Source organism: Typopeltis vanoorti, chromosome 15, assembly GCF_054136105.1.
Source record: "Typopeltis vanoorti isolate ZY-2024b chromosome 15, IOZ_Tvanoo_1.0, whole genome shotgun sequence".
In the NCBI taxonomy this organism is placed as follows: Eukaryota; Metazoa; Arthropoda; class Arachnida; order Uropygi; family Thelyphonidae; genus Typopeltis; species Typopeltis vanoorti.
The window spans coordinates 89,659,163-89,673,119 of record NC_143563.1 but is presented as its reverse complement, the minus strand read 5'-3'; the positions used below and the strand labels follow the sequence as shown (position 1 = coordinate 89,673,119).

The window sequence follows — 13,957 nt, the reverse complement described above, 5'->3', positions numbered from 1 at the left end:
GGGTGACTGAAACAAAAAGACAAAAACTGGTGAGATCTTTCTGAGCAATAAATACAAAATGTTATATTCAGGCAATGACAATCAAGGAAAAGAAGGAGTAGCCACAGTATTCAACACAAAATACAAGGCTAATCTTCTTGAATGGCAGTCTCAAGTAGGGTGATGTGGACAAATATCAGAATGGGGAATTGGGCAATGAGACTTATTTGTGCCTATGGTCCCACAGAAGGATCTACTAAGGTAGAAGTGGAGGAATTTTTTGATGCTTTAGAAAAAGCAGCTGACACAATGAAAAAGGAAAAGTTGGTCCTTGTTGGGGATCTAAATAGCAAAGTAGGAAATGATTGTGAGACATACAAAAATATTTTGGGAAAATTTGGAGAAAAGAGCAAAGCTAATAATAATGGCAAATACCTGTTGGATTTCTGTTCAGGACATGGACTGGTTATTACTAACAACTTGTTCCAACATAAAGATGTGCACAAATTCACAGAGAGAAGAGGCAAGGAATAAGAAAAGTCTCATTGACTATGTCATTGTTGATGGTGATGTTTTCCCCCAGGTGCAGGACACCAGAGTGTACAGAGGATTTGAAATTGGAAGTGATCACTATTTAGTCTTGAGCAGGATAAAATTGAATTGCATATTGAAAAGAATACCATGTAAGAAAGTTTTAAAGAGAATAAAAGTTGAGCATCTCACAGATGTGAACTGTAGACTAAAATACACAAAGATAATTGGAAAAAAAATAAAAGAGTTTGAGAACAGGAACCAAACCTTGAAGAAAACCCTGATTGATTCACCCAGAGAGGCATGTGGTGAGGTTGTCTGCAAGGAAAGAAAAATCAGAACTCCATGGTGGACAAAGGAAGTTAAAGAGGCTGTGAGGGAAAAGAAGAAAGCATATCAAAAGTTCCTGGCAAATAAGTCAGCTTGTGCTCTTAGAGAATACAGAGACAAATGTAAGAAAGCTAAACACTGTGTAAAACTGGCTAAACAAAAGTCACGGGAGGACTTTGGCAAGAACATACAAAATAAATATGAAGAAGGTGGCAAAATATTCTGGAGGTTGTTGAAGAAGCTTAGAAATGGAGGAAACAGTGCTGTAACAGGAGTTAGAGATGATAAAGGTGCCACAAAAACAGGAGAAAAAGATATCCTTGAAATATGGAGTAATTACTTTGATAAACTGCTAAATGAAACAAGCAGCGATGACAGCACATTGGTAAAAAACACTGACCAATCATTGAGTCAGGAATACATATCCATACTTGAAGTAGAAAAAGGCACCATCAAAGGCTTGAAATGTGGAAAGGCAGCAGGAGTAGATGATATTCAACCAGAAATGCTGAAGTATGGTGGTATAAAAGTCTTACAGTGGCTGCACTGCATAGTTCAAAAGGCCTGGACAGAGGGACGAATTCCCAATGATTGGAGTAGAGCTCTCATAGTATCCATATATAAAAAAGGGAAATAAAACAATGTGAGAATTACAGAAGTATTTCCCTACTGAGTGTTCCTGGCAAGATTTATGGAAGTATACTTGAGAAACAGTTGAGAAGAATTGTGGAAGAAAAGCTTGGTGAAGAACAAGCTGGATTCACGCCCAATAGAGGCTGTCAGGATCAAATCTTCACTTTACGATAAATACTTGAGAAAGCATGGGAATATAACAAAGATCTGTATTTAAGTTTTGTCAATCTGGAAAAGGCATATGACAAGTTGCCAAGAGAGAAGCTATTCAATATGCTACAGTTATATAGTGTCAATGGGAAATTATATCAAACAATACTTAGTCTTTATTTGAGTTGTAAGTCAGCAGTTAGAATTGAAGGAAGTACAGGAAGATGGTTTAATGTTAAATCTGGTGGGAGACAAGGATGTACATTATCCCCTCTGTTATTCATTATCTATATGGATCATATTATGAAGGAAAGTGGTATTAAATAGCAGAATTGGAGATGTTAATGCCAGCTCTCTGCTTTATGCGGACGATGTTATACTTCTAAATAAATCTGCTACAAGTCTAAAAAAGATTCCCTTGACTAAATTGAATAACTGTTATAATAGATATGGTATGAAGGTCAGCATTAAAAAGACAAAGACAATGAAAATAGGCAGAAACATTGAAAATATCAACTGCATTGTGAATGGAGAACTTAGAACAAGTAAAACATTTCAGCTACGTAGATACGATTTTTAGTGAAGATGGTAAATTAAATATGGAAATGGACAACAGAATCAACAAAGCTGGTATGGTAGGAAGTCAATTGAATAAAATTCATATGGAATAAGAGAGAAATTAGTAACAACACTAAATTAGCTGTATACAAAACAGTGTTCAAACCAGTTTTAACTTATGGATCTGAGAGCTGGGTCAGAAGTAAAACATTTGACCGAAGACTGATATGAGAGTCCCGAGAAAGATTGGGAGGCATGAACAGATGACATCAATGGCAATATCATATTAAAAATGAGGATATTAGGAAAGAACTTGACATTCTCAGCATCCAGGAATGCGTTAGCAGAGCTAATCTCAGGTGGTATGGTCACTTAAACAGAATGGGCAAGGAAAGATTAACAAAACAAGTGTTCTCTGCTAGGTTGGCAGGAAAAAGACCCAGAGGAAGACCAAGATATAGGTGGATTGATACAGTACAAAGTACCTTAGACGATAGAAATATAAGATCTGATAATGTTGGAGTCTTTACAAGTAACAGACTGATTTGGAGGAAAATTGTAGATAGGAAGTTAGTAATGATGTAAAATTTTCATGTAGTACTATCATATCCTGTACACACTTTGATGGTACATGGCAGGAATTTGATGATGATGATATATCATCATCCTTTATTAAAAGAGTACAAATTGTCTGAACAATTACTTAAATAAGACCGGGTGTCAAATAAACATTCCTCCTAGTTATGCCACCATTTATCAATTTGAATGCAAAAAAAAAAAAAAAAAAAAAAAAGGTTATAATATATATTAACTTTCTTTGCTAATATCAAGTTAATGTATTTTTCAGTATAACACACACAAATATAGATATACATATTTTTTATTTTATTATGTTTTTACCTGGCTTTCTTTATCATGGGCTATAAAGAACAGTCTCAATACTTCTGACAAATTGCTGTTTGTAATATCTGCATCTCGCAATGTCTGTCCGAGTACTGTTAAAGCCTAAATAGTGAGTTTGAAGAAAAATCACTTTACTGTCATGAAAACAAACAAGGATTTTTTTTAAGCATACTCTATAAATTTGGTTATTTATTCTAAACTGAAGCAGTCATTACATGTAACATAGCTTCTGAACAAATTAATCAAAAATATAATAACTTACATTTATTAATTTTTTTTTTATTTTGAGCCTATACAGGAAAGGATGGTTGATCAACCTATAGTACATTAGTACCATACATGGGTAGTGAGTTAGGAAATGAAAAAAAACAACAACAACAAATGAATAATGAGAAAGAGGTTGGTTGGATGCAATACAGAAGTGGCTACTTTGATGACATTTGTATTAGTGGTAGGTATTGTTTTTGTTATTACTACCACAATAGCAATGTTAATTTTCAAAGAATTTATATTCTCATTATTAAATCAATAACACTAGCAAGATTTTGGTTTCTAAGTGTAAATATAAAAATTGGCATATAAGGGAATTCATTGTAGAACTACCAATTTTTTCTACATTTTTTCCTCTCTATATGAAATAATCAACATGGGTGCTGAATTTAAACAATAAGAAAATATCAGGAAGGAGAGAGAGAGAGAGAGGAAAGTGGGAATTAAAAAATAATGAGCCTCTTTTATTAGTAAATGCTTAGTATTATGTGGTGTGCAACATCTAGACTTTTTTCAGTCAACTCCATCTTTCTATGGTTGGTACTGCCTGTTTCCACTAACAGGCGCTCTGGCAAACCTCGTTACTATTTCTTACAGAGAAATATATCTCCACAAGTTGATAAAAAAAGTCAGCTAGACAGCCCACAATCATAGATTAATTTCACTGCTACTACTTTCCTTATAACAAGTAAGAAGAGGCTCTTACCACATTGGAGACATTGATTTCTGTACCACCCACTCTATTTTCACATGTGGCATAGGTGACACAGTTTGTGGGAATGCTAAAGACATTGTAGGAATCAATATCCTCCCGTTTTTAAAGAAGAGCAGTAAAGTAGTTCTTCAAATGAGGTTGTAGATAGTGCATAGAACTTAAACTAATGGTTTATCCAACCAGCTAGAGAATAATTTTGATTACTCTTTTCTGTCAGATTGTGAAGGGAGTCAGACTACAGTGATATGCAGGGAATGACTGCCAAGGTCACATCATGGCCAGAGGTTTAGATCATTTTGAGGTGACTAGGAGAGATATACATGAGTCTAACCTAAATAACTTTTCAGTGCATCACTGTGAATTAAAAAAATCTAAAAACATGCATTCCCATTAAGAGACATCTGAACTTGACCTATGATTTCTAATAGAATATTAACAGTGATGTCAAAACAACTACTGTCTACATGAACCAGCCAAAGTGCATCATGCATAATTTCTTAAATTACAAGGAAAGTAAATGTGTATCCATCAAGTCTGCTCTGGCATCACACTCCAGAGAATGCATAACATAGAATATTCTTTTATAGTCACTCTTAATATTTCCAGGAGATCTGACTGGGTCTGATATAGAAGTTGACTTAAACTACCATTTTATGGAGTGCCTTCCAATCTGCAGTTGGAATGGATGGCTTTTTATGCAGATGATGCTGTTATAATGATCCACTCTCTCCAACCCACACTAGCAACTAAAAAACTACAAAAAGCAATCTTGAAAATGGAATAATAGTTTAAGAAATGGCGAACTAACATTAATGCAAATCAAAGCACTGCATTTCTATTCACCAGAAGAGCATCCCCAGAAGGGTCATGTTTAGCAACTCCATCCCAAATGACAACCAGTAGCTAAATAATTCAGAGGTACAGCTAAATAAACAGGTTTGCTTCATGATGCACATTGATTATGTCTGCCCAAAAAGCAAAGAGGACAATAGGCCACTATGCAATCTCTGCTCCTTTAAGAATGGAACTCAAGTTACTACACAAGATGCTGAGACTAATTCTGATATATGTTTTGGAATGAAATCATAGAGAACATTCAAATATCAGCAAACTACAGAGCATCCAGAACAAATGCTTAGAAATGGCTTTCATTGCACTGTGGTTCCAAAGAAATGTACAGGTTCACCGAGAAGCAGGCATCCTCAAGATCAAAGCTTTTCATTCTCTGAAAATGCTGACATTTGCCCTAACCTGTTAATAAACCAAGCAGGAGGCTACAGCATCCCAAAACTGTTCTGAGCAGGTAAGTTTCAAATTCTTTACTAATAGCCTACAGTGGACAACCCAAGTGCTCAATAATAACCCTAACTCAACAATTTTCTCTTCCAGAATCAGTAACTTCACATCTAATCCACTCTCCAGAACAGATATCCCACTCAGTATCTTTACGGGTCTCTAATAAGATCTCAATAAAAGTGGCAGGATGCATAATTGCTCCTTCACAAATCGTGAGAAGGCCTTGTGAGATTCATCCACAATTTAAGGGTTACCTTAAACAGCAGCATCTTACTACTCGTGTTGTCTCCCTTCATTAAATGAACAGGGATTCCACATCCTAGCTTGAAAGAAGCCACATGAAAACTAATGCTATGCCATAATATTGGATTGATGCTTCCCCAAAAGACAAATTTTTGCAGATATAAAAAAAAGGACAAATCTTGCAAATAATTGGAAATATCAAGGGGAGAGTACAATAAAGTTTCTCGATTATACGATCCTTTCAAGAACAGTTCAACAACAATTCTCCTAGGAATTACAGCCATGCTTGTATGTGACTACTATATCATGAGCTTTGTCACTTCAAAAACAGATAAAGGTGAGGGTTTGACTGGCTGAATCTGCTGCATCCCTGACATGGCATTAGCAAAGTGCAGGACACCATCGCTGCATATATATTGCTGATGATATTGAGGCCATACTTTGGCTAGATGCATGGGCATGTCATGCTTTATCTACATTAAGAAAGGATGCCTTTAGGTTCTTAATGTGGAATGCTGACTGAACACCTCTAAGTTAAAATCCCATCTAGCCACTACAACGACGCTGTTCCTGCTTTGTGCACTGAAAGGCAGCACTAGGCGGAGTTGCTTTCATACTGTTATGGTGCGATCACTCTGGTGATAAGGCCACTAGAACAGAAGCATCAAGGCAGCTGTTGAGGCCTTGAAGCCACTGGTTAATATGCAGCACCATTCAGGTATGACATACAGGCATACTTTGAGCCTTGATCAAAATCATCCACAGATGACCTAGGTACTGATCTTGACGTTGTGCATAGAAGAGCAGCCATCATGGTGTAATCTAAGTCAACGAATAAGTCTCAATAGATAGCAATATGGGTGCAATCAATGCTAAAGCAATTGTGAAGTATGAAAGCAACACCAGCTAATGCTGTCTTTCAATGTGCAAGGCCCAAATGATATCATTGCAGTGGCTATGTAGCATTCTGACTTTGAGGCATTCTGTCATCATCATCCCACATTAAGAACGTACACACATTTAGTTCTCAATGCATTAGTAGCACACAACCATAAAGGTGTTCAAGTTCATGCACTTACCACACAATGCTCCAAGGATTATCAACCATCCTCACCACTACTCATTATTTATAAGACTACAGACCTAATGATTTAGATCACTGCCAGATTATTCATAATCTCACTAACATCAGGTCAAGGTTTGCATGGATAAAACGTTGCACCATGATCTGATATTCACAAAATTATCAAAATAGTCCCTCACCTACAGCTATCCCTGATGTGCATGCACCAGAACTATTTCTGTGATTAATCTGAAACAAGGTTATTATGTAGCTAGTCATCTAAAGAGTCACTGGGTTCTGTAAAAACCACCAACTATTGTGCTGGAGCAGAATGTGAGAGTTTGAATATAGTACACCACCTCCTCAAAGCTATAATATAATTTCCTCCTGGTACAATGCCATACTCACATCCCATGGCAACTGGCCCAGTCCTTCAGATTCAACCCTTTTCCTTAGGTTATGGATCTACCTTGCAGATTTTCCTTATCTACATTACTTCATGGACTAGAGGCTGTTTACCTTGGAGAACTTCTATGGATATGGGTAGTTTGGCACAGAAACCACACACTCTTCCTTAGATTTTCAAGAGCCGAACAGAGCACAATGAACATTACAGGAGGCACGATGATTTATGAACGTTTTCCTTACAGAATAGATTGGTACAAATGAAAAAGAATTGGATGTTATTACATTTGTTATTTGCAAAAAGTTATCAATGATAATGTAACATGAATTCTCTACAGATGATGTAACATGAATTTTGTATACATTAATATAATCAGCTTTCGCAGAAAATTCCCATGCAAGCTTTTTCAAATCTGCACCACCTCAGCTCTGATAAAAAGCAAAGGAAATTTGGCTACCAGATACCTGAAAATAGATAGGTTATGTGGGAAGTTATTGGTATTGAGACCTCATTATTACGTTATTAAAGGTTTTAATAAAAAATAAGCTATTAAAACCGGACAAGTTTCGTAAGTCATACGACTCACATCATCAGGAGTACTGGTATCTAAACATTTTACACAACAAAAGTCTACTGCCAATTAATTACACATATTAGATGTTTTGATAACTTTACAATGTATTTACCAATTTAAAATTGGTAAACCAGAATACAAATGGCTATCATGTTCTGTGATATCACGTGTGTTATGTCCTGAGTCCGTGGCAGTTAAATTTTTGATGAAAGCTCTCTCTTATAAGCTTCTCTACCATTTCAAGGTCTTTTATGTATTCAGACATGTGGATCTTCACGAACTTCCTGTCTGGCCTACATAACAAATGCCACAAGAGAAATGAATCACAGAGATGCCTGGTTTTGTCATGGGGTGATGTAGAAGTTTTGGTGGATGTAGGAATCTTAAGGTAAAAATAGCTCCTTTGTCTGTGACATTCTTGATGTAGGGGAACGTGATTGCATTCTTGAAATCTTGTATAAGTAAGGAAGTTGCAGGATGTGTATTAAGAATTTTTTTGATCGTCTTGGGTTCAAAACCATCAAGTACGAGGTTCTGTCTGAGATATTGTAGTTCTTCATTTCTTTTAATTGATATGCTTGATACATACTGTATGCCCAGTCTTGTAAAATTTTAATTATGCCTATCTTTTGCAATGGATGGTAGTGTAAAGCGGCATTTAAAAATATTCCTGTTTTGGGAGATTTTCTGTATATGGAATAGGATAATCTTTTCCCCTCATCGTTTACTTCGAAAAGGATATCAAGGAAAAGAAATTTTTTGTCTTGTTCTAATTCAAGAGTGAATTTTACGAGGGTGGTCTGAAAAGTTCTCGGCCTCCACCATAAATGGCAACACTATCGGCAGGATTTTTTTTTTTCTAAGTTGGTACATCTGTCATAAGCATCCATGTGAAATTGCAAGTCATTCTATCAAGTAGTTTGTTTTATACAGCTGTCTTAAGCAAAAGTGTTGTCTGTATCCCTTGAAATGGATAAAATTGAGTATCATGTGGTTATAAAATTCTTTGTAAAAGGTTTAATGGCAAAACAAATTCATTTGAAGTTAATAAAAGTTTATGAGTACTTTTCTCCTTCATTTTCGACAATTAAGAAATGGGCTGCCGAGTTTAAACATGGCCGTACCAGCTTTGAAGATGATCCACGTGAAGGATGTCCAAAAAGTGTAATGACACCAGAAATCATTGATCAAGTGCACGGTATGGTATTGGATGACTGGCAAGTCAAAGTGAGTGAAATTGCTGAGACTACAGGAATTTCAAAAGAACACGCAGGATATATTTTGCATGAAGAATTGCAAATGAAAAAGCTCTGCGCAAGATGGGTGCCGTGCTTGCTCACAGCAGATCAAAACCACACTCGAATGAAAAATCTCTGAACAGTGCTCGGAGTGTTTCAACAAAAATAAAAACTGATTTTGAATGTCGATTTATTACTGTGGATGAGACTTGGATTCACCATTACATACCACAATCCAAACAGCAGTCAAAACAGTGAACAGAAGCTGGTTGTTCAGTGTCAAAGAAGACAAAGCCGGTTCCATCAGCAGGAAAGGTCATGGCATCAGTGTTTTGGGATGCTAAAGGCATTTTGTTTATTAATTATCTTGAAAAGGGTAAAATAATAACTGGAGAATATTATTCTGATCTTTTAATTAGACTAGATGACAAAATTTGTGAGAAAAGACCCAGTTTGTAGAAGTAATAGTCATCTTTCATCAAGACAAAGCACCTGGCCACAAAGGTGTTTTGGCAATGAGAAAATTAAGGGATCTGCACTATGAATTGTTGGAACATCTGCCCTATTCCCCAGATTTGGCTCCCTCCGACTTATATCTTCCCAAAAATAAAACTCTTCCTCACTGGTGGGCGTTTTTCTTTGAATCAAGAGGTGACTGCAGCTGTAGAGGGGTATTTTACTTTGAAAGGCTGTTAAATGAAACAAGCAGCGATGACAGCAGAGTGGTAAAAAACACTGACCAGGCATGCAGTTAGGAATATATATCCTACTTGAAGTAGAAAAAGCCATCAAAGGCTTGAAATATGGAAAGGCAGCAGGAGTAGATGATATTCGATCAGAAATGCTGAAGTATGGTGGTATAAGAGTGGCTGCACTGCATAGTTCAGAAAGCCTGGACGTCTTTATTTGAGTTGTAAGTCAGCAGTTAGAATTGAAGGAAGTACAGGAAGATGATTTAATGTTAAATCTGGTGTGAGACAAGGATGTACATTATATCCCCTCTGTTATTCATTAAAACAGACTGATTTGGAGGAAAATTGTAGAAAGGAAGTTAGTAATGATGTAATTTTTTTCATGTATTACTATCATACTGTACATCCCTTGAGGGTACATGGCAGGAATTTGATGATGATGATGATGAGGGGTATTTTGCAGATCTTACTGAGAACCACAAAAGGGACAGAATAATGGTGCTGGAGCATCGCTGGTATAAATGTATTAGTGTTAAGGGAGATTATGTTGAAAAATAAAAATAACTTTGAAATTGTTTTTTCATTGTTAGGCTGAGAACTTTTCAGACCACCCTCGTATATATTGGGATGCAAGTTTTTCAAGATAATCTTTGGAAGCAACCTAGCTCATTCATTGTTCCTGACCAAATAGCGAAAATATCATCGATGTAATGTAACCAAATTTTTGGTTTCTTCTGGTAGTTTTTTAATGCATTAGTTTCGAAATTTTCCATAAACAGGTTGGCTAAGGCTGGAGAAAGGGAGGAATCCATGGCAAGTTCTTCTTGTTCCCAATATTTGTCTTGAAATTTAAAAAAAAAAGAAAGTGTTTTCCATAGTTTTAACAGTCTTACAGTGTCAGGTGGGAAAAGATTTACAAGCAGATCCACTGTGTCATTTCTGGGAACAGTGGTGAAGAGACTGGCTACATCTAAACTTCTAAGATGTCCGAAGGTTCTATATTTATATCCTCTACTTTTCCAATAAAATGTAAAATATTTATTACAAATGATTCTGTTTTTCCTATGTGTGGTGATATCAGGTTTGATAGATATTTAGCCAAGTTTGAGCTTGCAATCTCTCCCATCTACAATTAACCATAATTGAATATTCTTTTTGTGTATTTTTGGAGCACTATAATTTCTTTGGACTAATGGATGCTTCGATGATAAAGATTTTTTAAACTCTTCTGGCCAACTAGGTAACTTTTTGATCAAGTCATTTGTTTAATTATATGTGTGCCATGTGAGATCCTTATCTAAGGATGAATAGGTATTGGAATCTTCTAACAGGCTGTTCATTTTTCTTGTGTATTCATCTGAATTCATAACTACTGTTGTATTTCCTGTGTCTTCCTTGACTATTACTATGTGTTTAATAATTTCAGAACTGTAACATGGCTAGTTGTTGCTATCATGTTCTCTAGTATCACGTGTAATATCCTGGATCCGTAGCAGTTAAATTTTCTCCCAACCTTCCAGTTTGGCCTACATAACAAATGTCACAAGGGCAATGAATCTCACAGATACCTGTTTTTTTTTATATGGGATAATGTGGAGATTTGCTCTGCGAGTACAATATAAGTGGCTTTTTTACCTTTATAAAAAATATCAAGATTCCTACATCCACCAAAATATCCACATAACCCCATGGAAAAACCAGGTGTCTATGAGATTCACTGCTTTTGTAGCATTTCGAAACAACAGCACACTCAGGGTTTAATCTTGGGAGGGGGGGGTTGAGTAGACGATTTGAGAACACACACTATCGCATCGCGTATGTCCTATGACTGAGCATCGGCAATGATTGCTAATTCATAAGTAGTATAGAAATAGAAGACACGACATAAATTTAAAAAAAAATTAACTTTAATTACAAAAAGGTTTTTGGAAAATTTTCTAGTGTTTTTTCCCCTTTTTCTTTCTTTCTTTTTTTTTTTTTTTTTTTTTTTTTTTTTTGGGGGGGGGGGGGGGGGAAAGACCCCCCCCCCCAAAAAAAAATTTCCACATAACCACTATTGGCCATATAGTACTTTGGCAACAAACAAAAAGATCGTATATTGATCGTAACAATTTTGCAAGAAAAGATGCCTCACAAATGCTTAGGATCCCTACACAAAGCAATAAAAATCAAGGTGTAATTTACATCACATATGGTCTGCTTACATCAAAAATTAACTGCAAGTGACCAAGGATATAACACGCATGATACCACAATACGTGATAGCAACAACCATCAATGTTCCAGTTGTGAAATTATCAAAAAAATCTAATATGTAATTAATTGGCTTTTGTTGTGTAAAACGTTTAGGTACCAGTATCCCCTGATCACGTATGTTGCATGACTTACGAAACTTGTCGGGTTTTAACTGCTTATTTCCATTAAACTCTTTAATTACATGATAATGTGATCTCAATACCTTCCCACTTCGAAAACTTCCCACAGAAACTTACATTTGCATATGGATAGGTCATGCTTCAAAAATTACAATGCTTCCAAGTTCATATACTGAATTCTGCAAGCATTATATTGCCAACTTCCTATAATTTCTTGGCAACCCACACACTAGAGTTCTTGTTTTAAAAATAAATAAAACATAGAGATGGACAGAGTTTTCAAAGTTTCAAAAGCATATATCATATACAGGGTGTTCGGGATAAATTTGACAGTTTCGTAAGGAAAAAGAAAATCTTCTTTGTATCTATTAAATTTAATGAATTGACAAAAAAACATTACAGGCAGAGTTAATTACAATACTATCAACAAGATTTACTCAAAATAACCACCATTAGCATCGATCACAGCTTCAATTCTGCTTCGGAACCTCGAACAAGCTGATGCTACAGTCTCCCTGGGAAGGGCCGCAAAAACTGTTTTAATTTTATCCATTAACTGGGCTTTTGTATTACTGGAAGTGCGATTGGTGTCTTTTTCAACTGCGCCCCATACAAAATAATCCATGGGGTTAAGGTCTGGGGAGTTTGGAGGCCAAACATTTGGACTGGTGAAGTCGTAGAAATTTTCAGACAACCATTTTTGACTTTTCCCAGAGGTGTGGCAAGGGGCCGAATCCTGCTGCCATACATACGGCCTACCATTGGCTACCCTTGTTATCCAGGGCTTGACTACAGTTAGCAACTCCACGAACAAAGCCCGAATTCCAATGCCAGGGTTCTTCAACACCTGTTCCTGCAGATTTGCGAGGAATTCTGCTGTACGAACGCAATCAGATCGTCTGCTAGGGATCTTTCTTCTTGCTACATCCTCGTAGTCACCATTGCAAGTCTCTAGTTCATGCCTGATTGTTTTTACTGTATTCAGGGAGCATTGGGCAGCAGTCGTAATATCCTTATTTTGATGGCGGGCACGAATCATCATGATACAAGTTATTCTCTTCCATGATTCAGGTGGGTTCCAGCTATCCATCCTTTCTGACATCTTGTATATGAATGAAGAAGGGTCCAAACTTTTAAATGAAGAGAAGCGTGTGTTAATACATGTAACTTACAGAAAAATATAATTAATTATAAATATGTCAAATTTATCCCGAACACCCTGTACATAAATTACAAATGCACAAGTGGTTAAACAGGAAAAGAGAGCCAGAGAGAGAGAATTACTTCAGGACAATGTGGTATCCCTGGATCTTCTATAGCACATATTAAAAGATGCTGCACAACAGACAGAAGTTCTTCTTCACTTCTTTCATCTAAGTTCAGAAGTGCCATTTGCATAGTGTTTAAAGTAGGCAGGCTATCCATGTCTAAAAAATGAAAAATAATGTGCATTATTATTTATTACACTATTAAAATTAGTACACAGTTATAAATTGTCTATTATCAATGTATTGCTGAAGTATATTTTTATAATCATTACAGTCTACACTCACTATAACAAACACCATTATAACATTCTCAATACAACAACTAACAAAAAGTGTCAACAGAAGCCCCACAGATAATATCATAAAAATAAAAATAAAAAATTGCTATTCTAAAATATCCACTATAACAAACTATTATCGTTGAGTTTTGTTATAGTGACAGAAAATGTCCAATATACCATGCTGTCAAAAGTGTTTGAGAGATTTAAGTCATTCAAAGAATTCTGTACAGTGTCTAGGATTGAGACTTGAAGTTAATCTGAGATAAATTAAAGATGCCGAGAAATTATATTCTTGGTTTAATCCTTTATCTAGTGTAAGTTAACAAAAGCTTTTTGAAGTTTATTTTACACTTGGTTAGACAATAATAAATTTAGTTTAATCCTTTATCCAAGTGTAGGCAAACACAGTTTGCACCTGAAAATATCTTCAGGACTGAGGCAAGGTGGTACAT

At 35.9% G+C, this 13,957-nt stretch overlaps 1 protein-coding gene across 1 annotated transcript in view; it reads right to left on the bottom strand.

Annotated features, from left to right (window-relative positions):
- LOC150098964 (bromodomain adjacent to zinc finger domain protein 2B-like) overlaps nucleotides 1-13,957 on the bottom strand; it is a 632,705-nt gene that overhangs the window by 271,344 nt on the left and 347,404 nt on the right. Inside the window, exons 18-19 of the mRNA XM_090405782.1 lie at nucleotides 13,241-13,383; nucleotides 3,082-3,186 (exon numbers count right to left, since the gene is read on the bottom strand). Coding sequence (XP_090261908.1) covers nucleotides 3,082-3,186; nucleotides 13,241-13,383 — 248 coding nt within the window. The remainder of the gene's footprint in view (nucleotides 1-3,081; nucleotides 3,187-13,240; nucleotides 13,384-13,957) is intronic.